We start from the raw sequence: 19,877 nt of genomic DNA, 5'->3' as shown, positions 1-19,877 counted from the left end.
ACACCCACTCTTTTTTCCCCAGCGGCGATTGGCCGATCCGTCCCGTTGCCATAACAGCATCCCGGCTGCCAGACTCCTCTCCGCCCCTTCCCTCCCCTCAGCCGGCGCCGGGAGGGAGGCGGGCCTGGCCTCGTCTCCATGGTGACGGCGGACGCGGCTGTGCGGGTGGCTGGTACCTACCGACTAGAGAGGGGCCTGCGGCGGCGGGGACCGAGACTGGGGCAAGGCCATGTCAGACCTGGGCTCGGAGGAGTTGGAGGAGGAGGGAGAGAATGATATTGGGGTGAGAGCTTCGGGTGAGGGAGGGGCTTCTGCGGTGCGCGGTGGCGAGCGGACCCCCGCAGCCGGGTTCCGAGAGTGGGGAGGCCTGGAGGCCAGCCACAGTCCCCTCCGGCAGACCGGCCAGGGATTAGGATCAAGCCGGCCACAGCGGGCGCTGCCTCCTGGAAGTTGGTGCTGAAAAGTGAAACCTTGTGACGTCAGCTTGCCACATCCCTTCTCTCTCTCCTCCCACTCCATCCCGCCTCCCATTAAAGGCAAAGATTTCTAAGTCAAGGCTTTGGAAGCGCCCTCTTCCCTGCTGTTACCCTCCATCCAGTCAGTGTTCTTGGATGGCCGGGTAGGAAAGCTCCTTCCTGGCAGCCTTCAAGAAATGCTGAGGAGGTCTCAGGCTCAGCGAAGTCTTCCTGAAGATATTACCATATAGACCCACAACCCATATGTGCTTTCTTCACCCTTGTCGGAACTGACGTAGGTCGTAAGAGATGCACATCCAGTGATGTGAGCTGGGCTCTGTGTGGGCATATTTGTACTGCCCAGAGATTAGCCTCTCTAAGCCAGAGGGTAACCATTTTCTGGCTGACAGGTTGGGAGCCTCAACTGCTGTGTGTGTGCAGGGTACAGAGTTGAGATGGTTTCAGAATTAACTGAAAAATTAGTACCTGTGCTGTGATAGATGCTGTCAGTGCCTGCTCAGAACTTTTTGCTAACTCTGCACACCCAGCTCCCAGCTTCTGCCTGATTTGCTGTTCAAGACTAGCACCTCCACACACTGGAGCCACCTGGCTGGTAGGGAGAGCCAGAAGTGCGTGGGATCCACGTGCCCCTCGACAGCCAGAAGCTAGTGCTAAAAAGCAGGACAAATTGGAGCGGTTTATGCTCCAGGGTTCCCTGTGGATGAGGCTGAGTCTGGGATATCACCTGACATCAGCCATACTTGGCAGCCTCTTCTTTCATATCTGTTTCTCCACACCCTTTACTGGTTTCTCTGGGGAGCACTTTTTGTTTTTTTAAAAAATCACTTGCTCAGAATCTGCTTCTGAGGGAACCCAAACTGCCAAACCCACTCAGTAAGCTTTCTAGTTTATCTCCTCCAATGGCCCTACTGATTTGCAACTTTTCAGTGCCCATAATTTTCAGCTTCAAATCACAGTTGAGATCACTTTAAAGGACTGCCCTCCTGCTCAGCCACCCCAGCGGCTCAGGGTTGGGGGTACTGGAAGGCTCTTTGGGGCAGGAGGAGGGGCCTCTGGTACATTTTGATTTAGACTAACCCTGAAACAAATCTGTAAGGTCACAGACTTTTACCTTATATCCTGGTCAAGAATTTCTGAACCAAGCAGTGCTAGGAAATGACAAGAACTGCACAAATGTTTGTTTCTGAAGTCCTCAACTTTCCGTGTCTGAACCTGTCTTGTAATAATTCTCTACGGATCCAACTCCATCCATCGTTGCTCTGTGCCTTGGCCGTTATTTATGATGTGCACTCTACACTCAGGTACGAGGCGCTTGAGGAATGCTTATTTTATGAAGGATAGGGAAAAATAGGTAAATTTCAAGCTTGTGTTACATCTTTTATTGATTTACTTTGAAGATAGATACAAAATTATTTCCACATGGGCTATGAGGTTTGAACCTTCAGTCTTTTAATAAGGAGTGTAAAACTAAGATAAACTAAGTTGAGTTAGGAGATTCTTGTGACAGTGGAGCCCCATTTACTCCCCAGCTTCCTCCTGCCCTCTCCCTCCCATCCTTTCCCTTCCCGGAAGGCCAAAGCTGTCTTCAGGCCTCAGACTCCCCAGGCCTCGTTTGAAGGAAGAGCTACTTTTCTTAGGGCATTTGCATTTAAGTCCTGGATTACTGGAGGGAGCAAATGGGGAGATATTTTTGTGCCTCAGGACCTGTTCCGCCTGCATACGCTGTTTCAAACATGTTCTGCTAAAGAACACAATTTGGAGTACTTTATGTTTTTCACAAATTGGCTGATTTTGTTTATAGCGTAAAGGGTTATCGTAATAAATTGCAAGCTCAGATGTTGGAGGGGAAGAGGGTGGCTCCCACTGTGGACAGGTACCAGCCTCAAGGCCTTGGATCAACGCTCCTGTCTTCCAGGCTGGTTACCTATCTGTAGACGGGGCCAAGAATTGGGAGAATTCAATGGAATACTGTTTGCACAGTGCTTAACACGTGGTTAGCGCTTACTAAGTTGGAGCTCTAATAATTCTGATTTCTTTCGCCCAGGAATATGAAGGGAGTCGGAATGAGGCAGGTGAGCGGCACGGCCATGGGAAAGCGAGACTGCCCAACGGGGACACGTATGAAGGGAACTATGAGCACGGTAAAAGGCACGGCCAGGTCAGAGCTGCTGACTTGAAAGAGTGGTTTTCCCTATTTAATACTCTATTAGCAAGTACAAGATTCAGGAATGATACGGATTATATAATCGATGTGTTTCAGGGGATCTACAAATTTAAAAATGGTGCTCGCTACATCGGAGAATATGCCAAAAATAAAAAGCATGGTCATGGCACATTTATATATCCAGATGGATCAAGATATGAAGGTAAAATGTTCTCACGAAGCAGACTTATGTGTGGCAGAGGGCTTTTGGGATTGAACTTGTCTGTGTATACTGAGATATACGAGAAAGCGTAAAGTTCTCCAGGTTAGTCAGTCATTCAACAAACAAAAATTGTGTTCCTATGTTCACAGGGTTGGCCCAGAAACCAGAAAGCCTTGTAATCAGTGAATTGATCCAGGGTGGGAAACATGACTGTTCCCGTGACCAGCACTTTCTCTCCTGTGAGCCCGTGTACTGCGGAGCTAACACTAGGGAGGCAGCTGGCGAGCACAGGCCTCGCGCAGTTGGTTGGCCCCATGACTTTCGACGCTTGTTAGCTTCATCTCCTTGGACTTATTTCTGTTTCTGACACCCCCCCTTCTGATGAGCACACTGTTTCTTTAGACCTGATGGTTCCTTCTCTGAGGGCTTCTGGTCTGGGAGGCATTCTGTCTCATTAGGCTGGTGTTCCTATCTCTGCCATGTTCCTTACAGGCCAATCTTATGTCTCGGGAAGATCCTTGTTCCCTTATTTCCAAGAACCACACTGCTGCCCCACACACCATTGTCACCTGGTGTGGCTACAGTGTTAATCTTGATGAGGCGTGAAGGTGTGTCTGAACCTGGGAAGAGAGGCAAGGAGGGAGTGGGTTGTGAGCCTTCAGACCCTGTGCAAAATTCTATGTTCTAGGAAGTCACCTATTTTGATTAGATTGCCAAAAAGATCTGTGATCCCAACCCTGGGACTGTGGTGACAATAGGTGTGACCTTGTTCGGGCACCTCCCTGCTCCTTGCCTCAGCTTTCCCATCTGCAGTGTGAGGATTAAATGAATGAATACACATGAAACACTCAGAACCACGCCTGACCAATGGTAAGCACTCAGTAAGTGTCAGCTGGGCGACGATGCAGTTTGTGATCGCATTGCTTCTTAGTAAGGAGGATGCATCCTCAGAGTGCAAGCTGGAACTCCCTGTCTTGTTGCCACATAAAACCAGAACCAAGGGCTATTCTAGAAGGCTTCTGTGGGATCTGAGACCAAGGTGGAGAGTGTTAATGCTTTCCTGTTAGAGATGGAATTTCTTTTTTGTAAGATTGGTCCTGAGCTAACACCTGTTGCCAATCTTCTTTTTTTCTTCTTCTTCTTCTTTTCCCCAAAGTCCCCCTAGTATGTAGCTACATATTCTAGTTGTAGGCCCTTCTGGCTGTGCTCTGTGGGATGCTGCCTCAGCATGGCTTGATGAGCAGTGCTAGGTCCGAGCCCAGGAGCTGAACCGGCGAAACCCTGGGCGGTGGAAGTGGAGTGCGTGAACTTAACCACTCGGCCACGGGGCCGGCCCTGAGAGAGATGGAATTTCTGTTGTTTATTTCATCGATCTTAGAAGGCTTGCTCCAGAAAAAGCACCATCTGCTTTTTAAATCAACCTTAAATAATTTAATTTAGGGCTTGATTTAATTCCTCCCAAATCCTTATGAAAGTAATCTCATTGTTGTGATTTTTTATTTCAGTGAAGATGTTAATACAAATTGAACAACACACATATATATTTATATAAAAAGATACTCAAAATAAGGATTGAAGTAATGTTTAATACAAAGGTTAGCTAACGTCTAAAACTTCTCTGGAAATGTTGGAAATTTTTGTTCCTCCGTGTGGTTTCGCATCTTAAAGGGCGCAGGTGCGGTCACTCCTCAGAGGTCTCTCCTTTGAGGTCAGAAGCGGCAATATCAATTTTAGCTCAGTAAGTGTACAATCTTCCAGCCATCAAGTCCGAGTTCACACGTGGCTGAGTTCCTCGTTGCTGTGCATTGGCCGACTGCCATCGTGAGGGGCACTGAGTGGTTTCAGGCAGGGCGGTGTGCTCAGCCTCGGCCTGAAGTCTCCCAGACGCTGAGCCAGGCCAGGCCGAGGCCGCAGTGCTCGGACAGGCGAGGAGCTGGGAGGCGTTCCTGGCTCGGTGGCTACTTGGCCAACGGCAGGGAAACAAGGGTGCTTAGGGGAGTGAAGGAGGAGGTCGGAGGGGTGAGTGGGTGCCAGATTTTGGAGAGGAACCACCTCTGTAGAGCTCAAAGTCTGGGGATGGAGGGCCAAGGAGTACTCTGAGGCTGGAAAGGAAGGAAGCGTCCCCATCCAATGCTGCTCCTGTTGCCCGCCAAATAGAACTAGGAAAAACAAAGATGTTTAATAACGAAATTGTGGAGAAATAAAATGATTTGACGACTTGAAGCTAACTTTCCTAGAAGCTCTCAGGGGGCAGGAGCTGGAAGAAGAATGAGCTCTTGGCTATTGGGGTGCTTGTGGAGAAGAGAGCATGTTGTTGGAATAGACAAACCTGGATCTTTGTATCAGTCCTGCTGTGTGACCTTGGGCAAAGTGCATGATCTCTCTGGTTTTCGGGTCCTGCATCTGTAAAAATGTGTTTCAATTATTACACATCCCAAACGAAGTGCGAAGAGTCTAGCTGATATCTGGCACAGAGCGGCTCCTCGCAAATGCTAGCTCCCCTCTCTTCGGTGTCTTGCTGACTCAGCAGGTTGGGGGCCCACATAGGGAGCCAGTGACTAAAGTGCATTTTAGATGTGGGGAGAGAAGCTTTTTGTGAAGGCTTTTTATTTCAAATGGTCTTTAATCCCCAGATCGCCAGACCTGGAAGCCATGGGGATGAGGCAGTGCTCTCCCCGAGGGAAACCCAACCCCAAACCACCAACCAACCAGCCAACTCGAAGGGTTTCTCCTGAAAAGAAATGTGGTTGAAAAAAACTTGAGTTGACAAGATCAAGAATGATGAGAAAGTATAGGATTAGGGGTAGAAAGACTTAAAAAGTTAAGTGGAAATTTAAAGCAACAGCAATCAAGTTTCTCAATGGCATTCATCTCAAAAAAGAAAACCTGACTCATGCCTGTGGAGGACCTGCTCCAGGAGGCGTCTGTTTGCTTAGCTGCCCTCCTCGGTTCTGCACGGTCTACTGTGGTCGGACGATAATCTGGTGGGCAGAGTCTCTTAACAAGTTGTTTGTTAAGTAAACTTGGACTTTTAAAAAAGTTTGCTCACCCATCTTCACTGGCTTGAAATTTAGAGTCTTTTGCAATTTAATTTTTCTCTTACATTTTTTAAAGTTTTCTGCAAAATACCCAATATATTTTTCTTGTCATACCACCCTGGAGACAAGAGAAGAGGATGCAATATTTCCGTCATGGTCTTCTGCTGGGAAGAAACCAAAGGGTGCAAGGGTGTCAGCAGAGGTCTCTTTGGCCCCCAGCTGGGCAGGAGTCAGCTCACGATAGCTCACAAAAGCCAGCTGGGCACTTCTTTTTCCCAACTCCACGCATAGCTTGAAATTGGCCACGGTGGAAATGTTGATACCACAGAAACTGGCAAATGCTACAGGTCAGGGCTGCTGCTTCTTTGCTGTTGTTTTAACTGATACGTTACCAGGACACCACTGCCCCTTGAGATTCAGGCAAGTTGGGCTGGCCCGGTGGCGCAGCGGTTAAGTTTGCACATTCTGCTTCTCTGCGGCCCGGGGTTCGCCAGTTCGGATCCCAGCTGCGGACATGGCACCGCTTGGCAAAAGCCATGCTGTGGTAGGCATCCCACGTATAAAGTGGAGGAAGATGGGCATGGATGTTAGCTCAGGGCCAGGCTTCCTCAGCAAAAAGAGGAGGATTGGCAGTAGTTAGCTCAGGACCAATCTTCCTCAAGGAAAAAAAAAAAGATTCAGGCAAGTCCTCCAAGACTTCTGCATACTCTGCATGTCCTCATGGCTACTTTAGGTTCAAGCCCCTGCTTTGAAGGAATTATCTCAGTTTGGGGATTCTCTGTCTCTCTTGCTCATGTCATCCCTGTCACACATCACACCATGGAAGCCAGTCCTCTTTCTTTCTTTCTTTCTTTTGAGGAAGAATAGCCCTGAGCTAACATCCACTGCCAGTCCTCCTCTTTTTGCTGAGGAAGCCTGGCCCTGAGCTAACATCCGTGCCCATCTTCCTTCACTTTACACGTGGGGCGCCTGCCACAGCATGGCTTCACAAGTGGTGCATAGGTCTGCACCCGGGATCCAGGCCGGTGAACCCTGGCCCGCCGAAACAGAACGTGTGAACTTAACCGCTGCGCCACCAGGCCAACCCCACAGTCCTCTTTCTTAGTTGCTACCAACTGCTACCTCTTTCTTTTTGTGCATCTTCAGTACACCTGCCCTTTTCTAAACGGCTATCCACTCTCTGAAAGCATGCAGTGCGGCTCTTTCTGTTGCCTTACGCTGAGCTCTGCTGATGTGCGTGCGTCTGCCTCCCGCCCCGAGATGAGGGCAAGCTCCTCCAGGACGGCTCCGTTATCTGTACAGCTGCTTGTCTGTCTCCGCAAGTGCTCAGGACCTTGTAGGATTGAGGGAGGAAATATGTAGAAGTTCCCTTTTGTAGGTAGACTTCGGGGTTTGTTCATGTAAACACATATTTCTGGGATAATGAGCCTATTCTTAGCATGCTGTGTATTCTTCATCTTCATGCTGCACTGGATCTGTTTTTTGTATAAACCAGAAGCTTATACAAGTTTGGGATCCCTCTTTAAAAAAAGAACATAATGTTGGTATAAAAGTGAATTTTTATTTGTAATGAGAAATCAAAATAAATGAAAAATTTAAAAATACCACAAGCATCACAAAATCTGAGGAAATAACGTGAATTTTACAACTTTGTCTCTTACGCACCTCCCACATGCCTTTTCCCTATCTTCGTTAGCTAATAATGGAACATCTCTCTATTTGACAACAATTTTGTAACATCGTTTTCTATAGAGAAAACGGAGAATTCCATCTTTTCTCTTTGATCAACAAAGTGATCAAAATTCATTTTTTAAATTATTCATAGTCTAGGAAAGTGTCATTCAGCATAACTTGTTATTGGCAATGCCATGTTCATTTTTAGGGTAGTTGTCCACTTCAGAAACCTCTGCTAAGTGTCTTTCAAATGTGAGGTGTAAGATCTGAAGACATTCTGAGTTTCCTGGAGCAGGAGTTAATCTTCAAGAATTGACGACATTCACCAGCTTGTTAGCTGTCATCCTTATGGCAGAGGTGTGTTGTGAACATGGTGGAATCTTTGCTGGTTTCAGTATTTCCTATCAAGTCCACAGGAAATCAGCAGGAAAATGCCTGGAGGTGAGAGGGCAGGGACATTGACGTGAGGAGGCCGGGGGTTGGCAAAGGCGCAGAGTCCATTCACATGGACGTAGTGCACAGGTGTGTCGTATGTAGTCGCCCTGGAGACTAGGCTGGAAAGGTTGGAGCCAGGTGGCAAGGTGGGAAATGGAGGGAAATGCTGGCAAGTGGCTGGGATAGGCCATCCAGTCTTGACATTGTTGCTGGATCACTAAACACTTGCAAGGCAAACGGAGGGTGGTGGAGGGACCACCGGCAATGGGGCAGATACCCTGGTTTGAATGCTCTCCTGCGCCGCCCACCAACTGTGAAACCTGCTGTCGGCACATGCAGGCGACTGTGGCCCATGTACATACACCTGCCAAGATCTGTCCCCAGCGAACCCTCGACGCAGCCAGCTCCCCAAATGCTCCGCTACTCCACGCCCTCTGCCTGAGAGGCGCGGGAGGGAGGGAAGTCAGAGTGGAAAGAGGCAGTGGTGAAGGGCATCACCGCCTGCCTCTCACCCGGGTCTGCTTTCGTGTCGTCCTTCCAGGGGAGTGGGCAGATGACCAGAGGCATGGCCACGGCGTGTACTACTACGTCAATAACGACACCTACACTGGAGAGTGGTTCGCTCATCAAAGGTGCGGGTTCTCTCTTCATTCCTACAGCTGGATTCCTGTAACAAGAACATGACAACATCTTATTGAGAAACAGCCTCAGAGCAAAGCCCATTAACCAACCCTGCCAGGCCGTTCAAACCCTCCACGGCTTTACGGCGAGCAGCCGGATGATGCGTTCCTGGGCAGGGGCAGTCTCGAGTGGGGAGAACACGTGGGTCCTTCACCCAGGAGCCCCAGGGTGTGGAGGGCACAGAAGAACCTCCTGGATGCCGGAGCCACAGCTCCCAGGAGTGCTGCCTCTTCCCCGCGTGAACCAACTGATAGACAGGAAGGTCATCCAGTAGGCAGTGCCCGTCCCAGGCTGCGCGCACAGAGCAGGAGCATCCTTTGATCGGGCACAGATATAGAAGCCAAACGGCTTGTGAGCCTGTGTCACCCTAGGCTGCTCTCAATTTAAATATCTGTCTTATAAGCCTGGAAGCTTTTCACCAGGTGGAAGATGCATTGTGTTCCTTGTCTTATCCAGGCATGGGCAAGGCACCTATTTCTACGCGGAGACGGGCAGTAAGTATGTCGGCACCTGGGTAAACGGACAGCAGGAGGGTGCGGCTGAGCTTGTTCACCTGAACCACAGGTACCAGGGCAAGTTCTTGAACAAAAATGTAAGTCAAAGGGAAGCAACATTTGCCAATGAAATACCCTCCTCCCCCAGCCTATGTAACCGTGTGAGCCAAAAAACTAAGTAAAAACTTAGGGAAACTCTCCCACCGCCTCGTCACTGCCCCTGGACCCCTGAATATGGGAAATGAGGCAGCTGTGCCTCTCTGAGCCTCTCTGATAGCCACAGAGGGCATAGTGAGGAGGGGGGCTTGGCCTGTTTCTCTGCATCTCAGTAAAATCTCCCCTCTTCCAGCACTGATGTGCCACATATTATAACACGCGGGGGAGGGGGTGCATCTTGACCTCTTGTATGTGCTCCCTCTCACGGTAAATCTGATATGAAATGTTTGTTTGCCTGGAATGACTGAATATTTCCTGCAGTTGAGCATGTGGGCGTTTGGGGTTTCTTTCTGCTGGAGCTGCAAGGCTGGAGCCCCTGGGGCGGGGAACGGCGGGTGGTGGTGGGTGCATGGAGACCCACGAGCTGCTTCCTGGTGCTGCAGCCAGCCCACCAGCTCCAGGTTGTGGTGGGGTTGGAGGGCTGCGCAGAGCCCCAGGTCTTGGGTCTGCAGGTTTCCAGTTCTCGGTGCCGGCGATAAGTCATTTCTGTTTGGAGGACTCTGTGGCTTGGCTTGCCCTTTTTGTCCGAGCCCTAGAGGGATGCAGACAAACCCTGGACAATTCTGACCGGACCACCCTGACGTTTGTTATAGCTTTGATCAGGGGTCGAGCAGAAACTTCCCCCGAAGAAGGAGTTTGCTGAGCAAATTAAAGGCGTTAGAAGTTGCCACAGGGAACATTGAACTGATTTAATGAAGTCGTCTCAGACTCTCTTAAAGCTCGGTTTTCATTTACATATAATTCACGCCCTAATTACAGAGTCTACTTTTAGTCTTCATTAAAACAGCACATTCTCCTCAAATCTATACATCATGTATTCAATTCCCATGGGGTATTTTTTGATCTCGGGAGGTGGGCGGAGGGAAAGAGAATTTGACGAAAGTTAACGGGGAAGAATCAGTGAATGCAGAGAGCTAGACTAGTCTGAAAGAGAAGAGCGAAAGTGGATGCTTCACTCTGCTGGCTAGTGAGAACCTTAAACTTATACAAGTAATCGTGAGTACATTCTACCTGCGAACACTCAGACACGAGTCCTCTTGCCTACCTCATGCTCCAGCCCTCCCCTCCCCTTGCTTCTTCTCCCTGCAGGACTGTCCTTCCATGCCACTTTCTGTGCATCACATGCACTTATACATACAACAACACACACTTGTACAACTTATATAGAATTATAGGGTGAGGGTTTTAGTGTCATAAATGGGATCACATGACATCAGAATACACAAATATACACAAAGGAACATTATCTTTTTTCACACTTGAGAGTATTTATATAGGTTAGATACTGGAATTGCTGAATCCACAAGTATTGATATATATATATATATAAATTTTTTTTGTAAGGAAGATTTGCCCTGAACCAACATCTGTTGCCAATCCTCCCCCACCTTTTTTTTTGTGTGTGAGGAAGATTAGCCCCGAGCTAACGTCTGTGCCAATCTTCCTCTACTTTGTATGTGGGTTGCTGCCACAACATGGCTGATGAGTGGTGTAGGTCTGCAACCGGGATCCGAACCTGTGAACTCGGGCCGCCAAAGTGAAGCGTGAGGAACTTTAACCACTCAGCCACAGGGCTGGCCCCAGTATTGCTATTTTAAATCATGATGGATACTGCCAATTGTCCTACAAAACTGTGCCTGTTCATACTGTCACCCACAGAATATGAGAGTCTCTATCCCATTTTCTCATCCAACACTGGATATTATCAGTTTTCAATATTTTTTGCAAATCTGATGGGCAAAAAATGTTCTCTCATTGTTTTCATGAGCATCTCCCTGATTCCTAGTGAGGTTCAGCATCTTTGCACACTCTTGTTATTGGTTTGACTTTCTTCCTCAGAGAATTACTGTTCCCATCCTTGCTGACAAGTTATGGGAACATGCTGTAAAGCTTTGATTGTTACGGCAGTGTGATAGTGGGATGGAGATATATGGGTCAGCGAAGCAGGTTAGAAAGTCAGAGGCAGATCCCAGGTGCAAAATAATTTAGCACTTGAAGGGGGGGGCCTCTCAAATCAGCGGAGAATGATGGGGAGAGGCCAAGAAACGGGGCTGGGCCAGCATGGTAACCATTTGGGAAGAAAATAAAATCAGAATTTGTCCTCCAACGTGTAGAGGAAGAGACTTTCTAGAAGAAATGGAGATTTAAAGGTAAACTAGAAAATCACAGATAGAAAGGTGAATGTTTACCAACTTTGCAACAAGGAAAGAGAACCTTTTAAACCAACACATAAAGTGGAAAAACAATAGATTTAGTGTGATAAAAATAGTCCCTTAAAGTTTAGAAAATGCTATAAAGAAAATTTAAGTGATAAATGACCAACCAATGGGGTTAGGATATTTGCAGCATTTAATATATAAAACACCTGTGTCAATCAGCATGATTTAAATGGTCAAAATCTTGACAAAAATTCAACCTTACTATCAACTTTAGCGAGGCAACTTAAAATGATGAGGTGGTTTTTTACGTATTTATAAAAGTATAAAAATAGAACAAAATGTTTTAATGCCCAGAAAACACAAGGTTTTAAGGATAAGGGGGCTTTTCAGTGCTGTTGTGGTAGTGAAAATTATTAGAGCTTTCTTCTGGTCAAAAAAAAAAATATATGTAAGTACTTTTATCCAGAAATTCTACTTCCGAAAACTTACCCTAAGGAAAATATCAAGAGTGTACATAAAGATGTAACTCAGAATATGTTTCCTATAGTAGTCTTTGTCAAAGAAAAATGTCTGAACACCAAATGTCAACAACATTTGACAAATGGGTAGAACAGATTATAATTCATAGATGAAATGAAACACCAGGTTGACAGCTGGTGCTGTGGCAGAATATTTGTGAACGTGGGAAGTTGTTCACAGCATACTTCTAAATAAAAGCAGAGTACGAGTCAGTATGTACAATTATAATCAGATTTTTATAAAGAAAAATCTATGTGCTAGAAACAAGGTTACAGAGTCAAAATATTATTAGTTCCACCTCTGGCTAGTTTGGCTGTGGCTATCAACTGAATGAAAGTTTTGTAATAAATACATTGCTTTTATAAGGAGATAAAGTGTAGTTGAAGTTTCTAAAAACAAATGGAACAGGACCTCTACTTTGCAATTCCATCAGCCATTAGTTCATAAAAGCATTCTTTAATCTACGTGGGACTTTGCCCAATTACACGGTTTGGGCAGGTTCTATGGAGGTGACGTTACAAAGCATTTTGCACTTTCTGTGGGGTGTTGACACTTAAGAGCGTAGCACCTCTTGCTTTCTATTCCCTTTGCAGCCCGCTGGCCCTGGAAAGTATGTGTTTGATGTTGGCTGTGAGCAGCATGGGGAATATCGCTTAACAGATATGGTAAGTGGCAGAGTCTGTAACGTTTCCCACACTCGTAGGTGATGTCGTTCCTATAGATCCGACAAGGCTAGAAGTCACACCGATGCATGGGGACTTTCACTTTTTCATTTTCCTTCATTTGCATGTGTTGGTCTAGAAATAAAAGCCAGAACTAAACTATCCCATTTCACAGTTATTGCTGAAATCCAGACCTAGTTTTTGTCCAGAGGAACCAGCTAACTCTGAGTTGGAGAGCTCCGGACAGTGTTAGGTCCCAGAACCGACCCCTGCAATCTGTAACCACCGTGTCACCAAATTCATCCAATAACTCAGTGTTTCAGGTGTGTGACTCGCACCGCTTATAATTTTCTCTTTTTGTTCCTTGCCAATACTTAACGTTAATATGATGCTAAATTAATATTCCCTGGTTGATATGGAAATTAGCCAGCTAGGTTTGTCATTATTAGGTATCCAAATATATATGTGTGTGTGTGTTTGTGTGTGTATGTGTGTGTGTTTGTGTGTGTGTGTGTGTGTGTGTGTTGGGGTGAGGGAGGCCGCACTCGTATTCCTTTCATTATTGCCTGACCAAGGCCTGTGGATAATATAGTACAATACCCCCGGAACACCTCCCCCAGGCGCCCCACCCCACCCCCAACCAGGACACCCCCAGGGTCCCTCCCTCCAGGGTACTTCCCCAGGGGAGCTCCCCCCAGGCTCCCCCAAGTGCAACCCCACAGTCTTCTCCCTGTGTCTTTTCACATTGTCTCCCTCTGTGCATGTCTGTGTGTCCAAATTCCCCCTTTTTATAAGGACACCAGTTATATTGGATTTGAGTCCACCCCAATGACCTCATTTTAACTTGATGACCTCAGTAAAGAGTCTATCTCCAAGTAAAGTCACACTCTGAGGTGTATTGGAGGTTAGGATTCCAACATATCATTTTGGGGGACACAATTCAACCTATAACACTGGGGAAACAGACTCCCAGACTCTAAGATGTGCAGGCAAGATTTCCTGGGGAGTGTGTTGGTATCAGTTGCTGTAAGGGAGTAAAGGAAACCAGATTTGGCAGAAGGGAAAGTTGAGCTGTTCACTGGACCCCGTGGGAGCTCTGCAGCAGGATGGCCTTTCAATGTTTCCTAAATGGAGGCAAGGACCTTTGACCCTCTCTCGACCCATCATGGGGTGCAGGCTGCCCGTGGACACGGCATGATGCCTGGACTATGTGGCTTCCTTTGTTGGAGGGCAGTTCCTTGCGAGGGACTCTGTTATGAGCAATCAGCTGCCAACACTCCCGGCAGCTGGAGGATTGAGGCCCTGATCCTGGGGGAGGATCCCCCTACAGGAGACGACAGATCCTCCCAGGGGTGGTTCTCAAAGGGTAGTCCCTGGGCCTGCATCATCAGCATCCCCCGGGAATCTGTTGGAGATGCAGATAAGTGGGCCCCACCCCCGATGTGCTGAATCAGAACTCTAGGGGTGGGGCTGGGGACCTGTATGTTAACAAGCCCTGCAGGGGCTTCTGGTGCTGTTCAAATTTGGGCACCACTTCCTGGAGCAAAAGTGTTGCCCTTCATGGGAGGCAAAACTCAGAAATTTTGAAGCCAAGTGGACTATTTATTTCTGAGTGACTCAATGGAAGTAATAGGCAGGTGTCTGTCACTCGTTGTTGTAGGTATGATCGCCTACATGACAGTGAAGTTTTCCATATTTATAGGGTTGATGTTCAGATCCTTGGAATTTCGTGATGGCTACAAAACTGAGTAGTTAGAATACGCTTGGCAAGATTGACATATGTTGGCTGTGCACCATTGTTGGAATTATCCATTATTATAAAACATTCCGCATTTAGAAACGATAAACTCTCACTCTACCGTGACTGAACTTTACTTTTCCTTCCACGATCCTTGAGATTAGAGCTTTAGTGTTTATGCTCTTCAGTATCATTCTATGGTTGTCTGAGGATGTTTCTAGGCCTTTTCTTACCGTGATCTTGGTTTTATTATATATAAAGACGCTTAGAGCTGGAAAATGTGGCTGAGCAATTGAAAAGGGCATTTAGGCCTTAACTGCTCCAGACAGCTGGGAAGTGACAGCTGAAAGCCTTTCATGTTGAAAGCCTTTTGTGGTGTCAGTCGAAAGAGTGCAGGTGGAGTGTTGCATTGTACTTTGATTCCTCATCCGAGTTCTTTCAAGATCCACTTTCAACCCTTAGATTATACTACGAATGGTTGGCAATTGGTCTGATCACTGAATCGTGTTATAAAAATGCTCAGACGCAGCTCAAAACCTATCCCTTCTCCCCTCACTTTAAATATCCCACACCAAGTTTACACACATGTTGCTAAATTTATATTTTTTAAACTTAAAATAGGAAAGAGGAGAAGAGGAAGAGGAGGAAGAGACATTGGCAGCTGCTGTTCCAAAATGGAAGGCTACCAAAATCACAGAGCTGGCCCTGTGGACACCCACCCTCCCTGAGGAGCAGCCACCTGAGGGTGGACCTGGCCAAGAAGAGGCCCCACGAGCTGAGGGTATGGCGCCTCCAGTGTCAGAGCTGCGCATGTCCTCTTCACAGGCCAGTTGTAGGTTGGGCTCTCTGGGAAGTGGACTCTGAGTCCCTTTTTTGTGCAGGATGTCCTTAGGGAGAGCCTTTGGGGTCAGATCCTCCCAGGGGATGGAGAGGAGGGGAGAGCAGTAGGACTGATTGGATAGAGGGACGAGTCAAGCTATGACGCCGGCACTCGGCGGCCTCAGTTGATGCCATGGGAAGCCCATTGTGTCCTGTGGGTGTTCTGGCAACAGGTTCATTTTGCCCACCACCCGGAAAGCCAAACAGCGAGACGACGAGATTGCAGCAGAGAGAGGGTTTAATCACAAGGTAGCCATGTGAGGAAGTGAGAGCATGAGCCTCAAATTCAACTTCCCTGAAAATGGGGACTCAAGGACATTTATGGGATGAGGGGCAAGGTGGTCTGAACTGTGGAGAGAGGTGATTGGAAGTGAGGAGAGGTGAGGCAATTGATGATCTGTGCAAGCGCAGTCAGACTCCGTATCTATTCACAGGACGCATGTTCACAAAATGGCAGCATTAGCATAGGGTGGAGTTTTTAGCCTCTTGACATCAAAAGTCACCTATCGGACATCTGCGTGGGCCCAGTTGATTGGTTAGTGGTCTCAACTGGCTTGAAGTGAACAAGGGGTTCTAATTCCTGAAAAATAGCTCAAAACACCCATTGCCGTGGTGACCCAGGCTCCAGGGAGATGTCCTCTATAGGAGCCTAGTGGAAGTCAGACAGCATATTGCCCAAACAGCACAGTTAACAATGGGCGGGTTAAACAGCTAAACTATAATCAGTAATTGCAAAAAGGAAAAAAACTTCAGTTCTTAGCTACTGAATCATCAATGGCTAACTCTCTGTCGATTTCAATCCCTCATAGTCTTTGGTCATTCCTCATTCTTGAGGAATTTGGGGCAAAGACCCGTCTAGCTACTTCCTGCTGAATCGGGGCATAGATCTGGGTTAGAGGATGAAACTGTCTAGCACTCATTTGGAAATATTCTCTTGTTCCCGGCTTCAGGTTGACGTTTTACATGATTAGAATTCTGTGTCTTGCTCAACAGCTTTGGAACAACATCGAAAGACACATTTTATAATCAAGTATTAGAATAGAAGGATGAAAAGAACAGGCAAGCCAAATTTCAAGAGTCCTTGAAAAATAGACCTAATCTCCAGTATGGCCTCCATCTGATCTCCAGGTGGGGCAGACCTCTGGTCCCAGTTCCTGATAGTCCTTTGTTTACTGGATGTGCATCAGAGACTGGAGCAATGCCCTATATCCTGATCTTTCAGTTGTCGTTGATGATGGCTGTCAGCACAGACTCTCTGCTTGGGGGTCACCACATTCCTAAGGAACTCAGAAGCAAAGTTATCAACTTATAGCAGCTGGGAGGGGCCCTAAAATCTACAGAGCTTGTCTGGGCTAGTTAATCAGAGGTCATTCAAAGTTACAATATGGTTTCGTTTCTACAATATGGCTTCCCTTATGTCAACCTTGTGTTGAGCCGATATCAACGGGTCTTTACCCCCTCACCTTGGTCAGTGACGGGCTGCAGGTGACCTGGGCAAGGTGGCTGACAGCACCTGCAGTGACAAGTCCTTTCTGAAGAGGAGCCAGGCAGCACTTCTCCATGGCTCACAGCAGTCTTTCTGAGATGTAGGGAAGGTGCCCTGGAATGTGGGTTATTCTGGGTGGGAGTCCTTCTGTTGTGAGTAATTGAAAGACAGCTCAAACTGGCCTAAGTGAAATAATACTAATACTAATTGATTGGTTCATACAACTGGAGAGTCAGGCGTAGTGACAGCCTCAGGCATGGCTGGATCAGGCCTCTGCTCTTGTGGGCATTGGCTCTGCTGTCTTCCCTTTGGAGGCGAATGCTCATTGACTTTATCAAATTGTCACCGAATCAGCTCAAGAACCCTGGAGAACAGAGAGCTTCTCTTTCTCAATATGGTCATCGAAACTCTTGGGAATTAGAGTTATCAAACCAATGGTGCCCATCCCTGAACCAGTCACTGCAACTGGGATGGGATGCTCTGTGTGCCAGGCCGGTGGAACTTCAGGTGGGGAGGGGCTGTCCCCTGAGGGAGAAGCCGGGCCTGCTCTCAGCAGGAGGGAGGGTGCCTCGGGGGAGGGAGCGCCGCCCCATTCCTGTTTCTTTTGCTTCAGGCGCCGGAGAGCCTGCCGAGGAGGCCCAGGCTCTGACGGACATTTCAGAGGAAGAGACCGACTCATTGAGGCCCGGAGAGGAAGACGGAGACGCTGCCACAGAGGAGGGCCATGAGGACGGCGGGGAGGAGTTCCAATATGACAACCTAGACCAGGGTGAGCCGCTCTGGGGGAGCGAGGAGGGTGGGAGGGAAGCGAGGGCCGCGCACACACAGGGCCGAGCTGGAGGGTTGTCCACCTTGGGCCAAGGCTGTCCTTGGGCCGGGCCTGAGGGACTGGGAGACGGTCTCTGAGGACCCGCTAAGAACTCATGTGACACCCATAAGAAGGCTGCTTCTTCCTGGGTCCTCCTGCAAACGTGTGACTGCTGGGTGCCCTGCGTGTCCTCTTCTCCATCAGTTGCCAATCTCCATTTTCGCCAAGAGAGCAGGCCGCAGGGTCCTGTCAGCAGTTTATAACATGGCTCTATTTAACTGCACGATTTTTACAGTGGCTGAGTCACAGCAGTGTGAGCAGAGGCCAGTGGTGCTGGGAACCAGCTCTGTTTAAGTGGGTTTGAATGTACCATTAATCTAGAAGCTTCCGCCTCTGCAGGTCCTGGAACAGGGATGTGAGCAAGTTTCTTCTTTAACATAGCTAGCAGTGAGAGTTACAGAGCCCACTCAGCAACAAAGAAGAATTCTAAATTTCATGAATTTAAAATAGCATCTTATGAGAATGTAGCGAAGTCCTGCTTTTCTTTTTATTAATACAAGGGCCAAAAAGTGACATATTTCATTCATAAAGCTGGTTGCATTTGGACGGTATATACAGGTAAGAGAGAATTATTGAACATGCTCTCACTTACATGAATAGTCTTAACATTTACATTGAAAATATCTTTTGCCTAGTTTATTACTAGTACCAAAAGAAAAACTATAAAAGTATGCATAAAATTTAACCTTCCAGAGGCCAGCCTGGTGGCTCAGTGGTTAAGTTTACGTGCTCCACTTTGGCGGCCTGGGTTTTCTGGTTCAGATCCCGGGTGCGGACCTACACACCGCTTGTCAAGCCATGCTGTGGCGGCATCCCACATATAAAGTAGAGGAAGATGGGCACTGATGTTAGCTCAGGGCCAGTCTTCCTCAGCAAAAAGAGGAGGACTGTTGGCAGATCTTAGCTCAGGGCTAATCCACCTCAAAAAAAGAAAAAAAAAATTAACCTTCCATTTTTTGCCTGATAAATGCTTAATATTTATAATATTATTTATTACAAAAAGATCTGTTAGCAAATAAAGAATCTTAAAATAGAAAAATGTTAATATGGAGTATATTCTGTTTCTCTTTTCTTCCCAGGAAATGCTAGTTTTGAAGAAGAAGAAACTAGACAATTAGATCCACCAGAATGAGGGTGCAGCCCAACGCTTAGGAGATTGTATTGTGCAAATGCTCCGTTATGCGGACGTTACTTAATTCATTCACAGTAATCAGTTATTCATCTTTTTTTACTTAGTTGTTTGTTAAAATGGTTTACAATTGCAAATAAATTTCCTCCTTATCTTTAGTTTATGAGACAACTTCTGCTTCGAGTTCCTTCAACTGAAAGTTACCGGGTTATTTTGACATGGTTTTTAGTGGTGTGTGTGTGTGTGTGTGTGTGTGTGTTTTAGCAGTCTTCCCCTATTCGAGGAGAAAACTAGGATAAAGAAAAGTGTCACACAGCTGTAACCCTACAGAAGACGGTTAATGGAAGTGGATTTCAGGCTGAGCTAGTGGAGTAATTGTATCCTAAAGCTCCTCTCAGATTTCCCTCAAAGGAGTTAGAAAAACACCTAGAATATAAGAATTCCTGTGTGCAGTTCTCATTAAACACCACACAGTAGATACGCCTCGAGCTGGGGTGAGAAACCGTCAGCTGCCATTGGAGGGGCCGCTCCCGCCCCGTCCATGTCTTCAGCATTCACTGTGGATTTTGGCTCCCCGAAGGGTCCCTGCCGATGGCCGAGGGGCAGCGGCCCACAGGTGTGGTTTCAGCCTGTTGTGTACACTCTTCAGGTCTCCTAGAGGGGAGGCCAATGCCGAGGCCACATTCACGTTTCTTGAGTAGGGGCCCGTCCTGGCTCCTCCCCCATCTCCCCGGCACCACTGCAGGCCCTGCTGTTGTAAAGTCACAAACTCCGGGAGGAGCCCCTGCCTCCTCTCCTGCCAGCTCTGCTCACCCATCCTCCTCTGTCCCCAGGGTCGCTCAGCAAGAGTCGTCGATTCGCCCAAAAATGTCCTTCACAGTTGGTCTGCCCAACCCTGATCCCTCTACCTCCCCCGCGCCCCCTTTTCACCTAGCCTCCCGAGTTAGGAAAAACTCGGTCTACCTCCTGTATTTCTCGTTCACCCTCACGCTACTGCCACACTCGCAACACTGCTGACACAGATATGTGGGCTTTTTTTCCCCCACACCAAGCAAGT

General features: G+C 47.5%; 2 protein-coding genes across 3 annotated transcripts in view; one reads left to right on the top strand and one right to left on the bottom strand.

Moving 5' to 3' along the window:
- The window catches only part of SLC37A1 (solute carrier family 37 member 1), a 79,765-nt gene extending 79,450 nt beyond the window's left edge, over positions 1–315 (bottom strand). Inside the window, exon 1 of the mRNA XM_070252115.1 lies at positions 181–315. The gene's annotated coding sequence lies outside the window, so the exon portion shown is untranslated. The remainder of the gene's footprint in view (positions 1–180) is intronic.
- On the top strand, positions 42–18,978 carry RSPH1 (radial spoke head component 1). Of its 2 annotated transcripts, XM_001491059.5 has the most exons (9): positions 42–283; positions 2,521–2,634; positions 2,737–2,842; positions 8,531–8,621; positions 9,127–9,262; positions 12,652–12,723; positions 15,080–15,239; positions 17,437–17,592; positions 18,771–18,978. In XM_001491059.5, exons 1-9 carry the CDS (start codon positions 230–232, stop codon positions 18,821–18,823), a joined length of 942 nt encoding a protein of 313 aa, XP_001491109.1. In that variant the 5' UTR covers positions 42–229; the 3' UTR covers positions 18,824–18,978. The 2 variants fall into 2 exon arrangements, with proteins under 2 accessions (XP_001491109.1, XP_023485997.2); XM_023630229.2 differs by lacking the exons at positions 8,531–8,621; positions 9,127–9,262 and having other exon boundaries at positions 141–1,777.
- The last annotated feature ends 899 nt before the right edge of the window (positions 18,979–19,877 follow it).

This window comes from Equus caballus, chromosome 26 (genome assembly GCF_041296265.1).
Source record: "Equus caballus isolate H_3958 breed thoroughbred chromosome 26, TB-T2T, whole genome shotgun sequence".
Classification (NCBI taxonomy): Eukaryota; Metazoa; Chordata; class Mammalia; order Perissodactyla; family Equidae; genus Equus; species Equus caballus.
The sequence above is the reverse complement of the archived record's forward strand: the minus strand, read 5'-3'. Positions and strand labels throughout refer to the sequence as shown.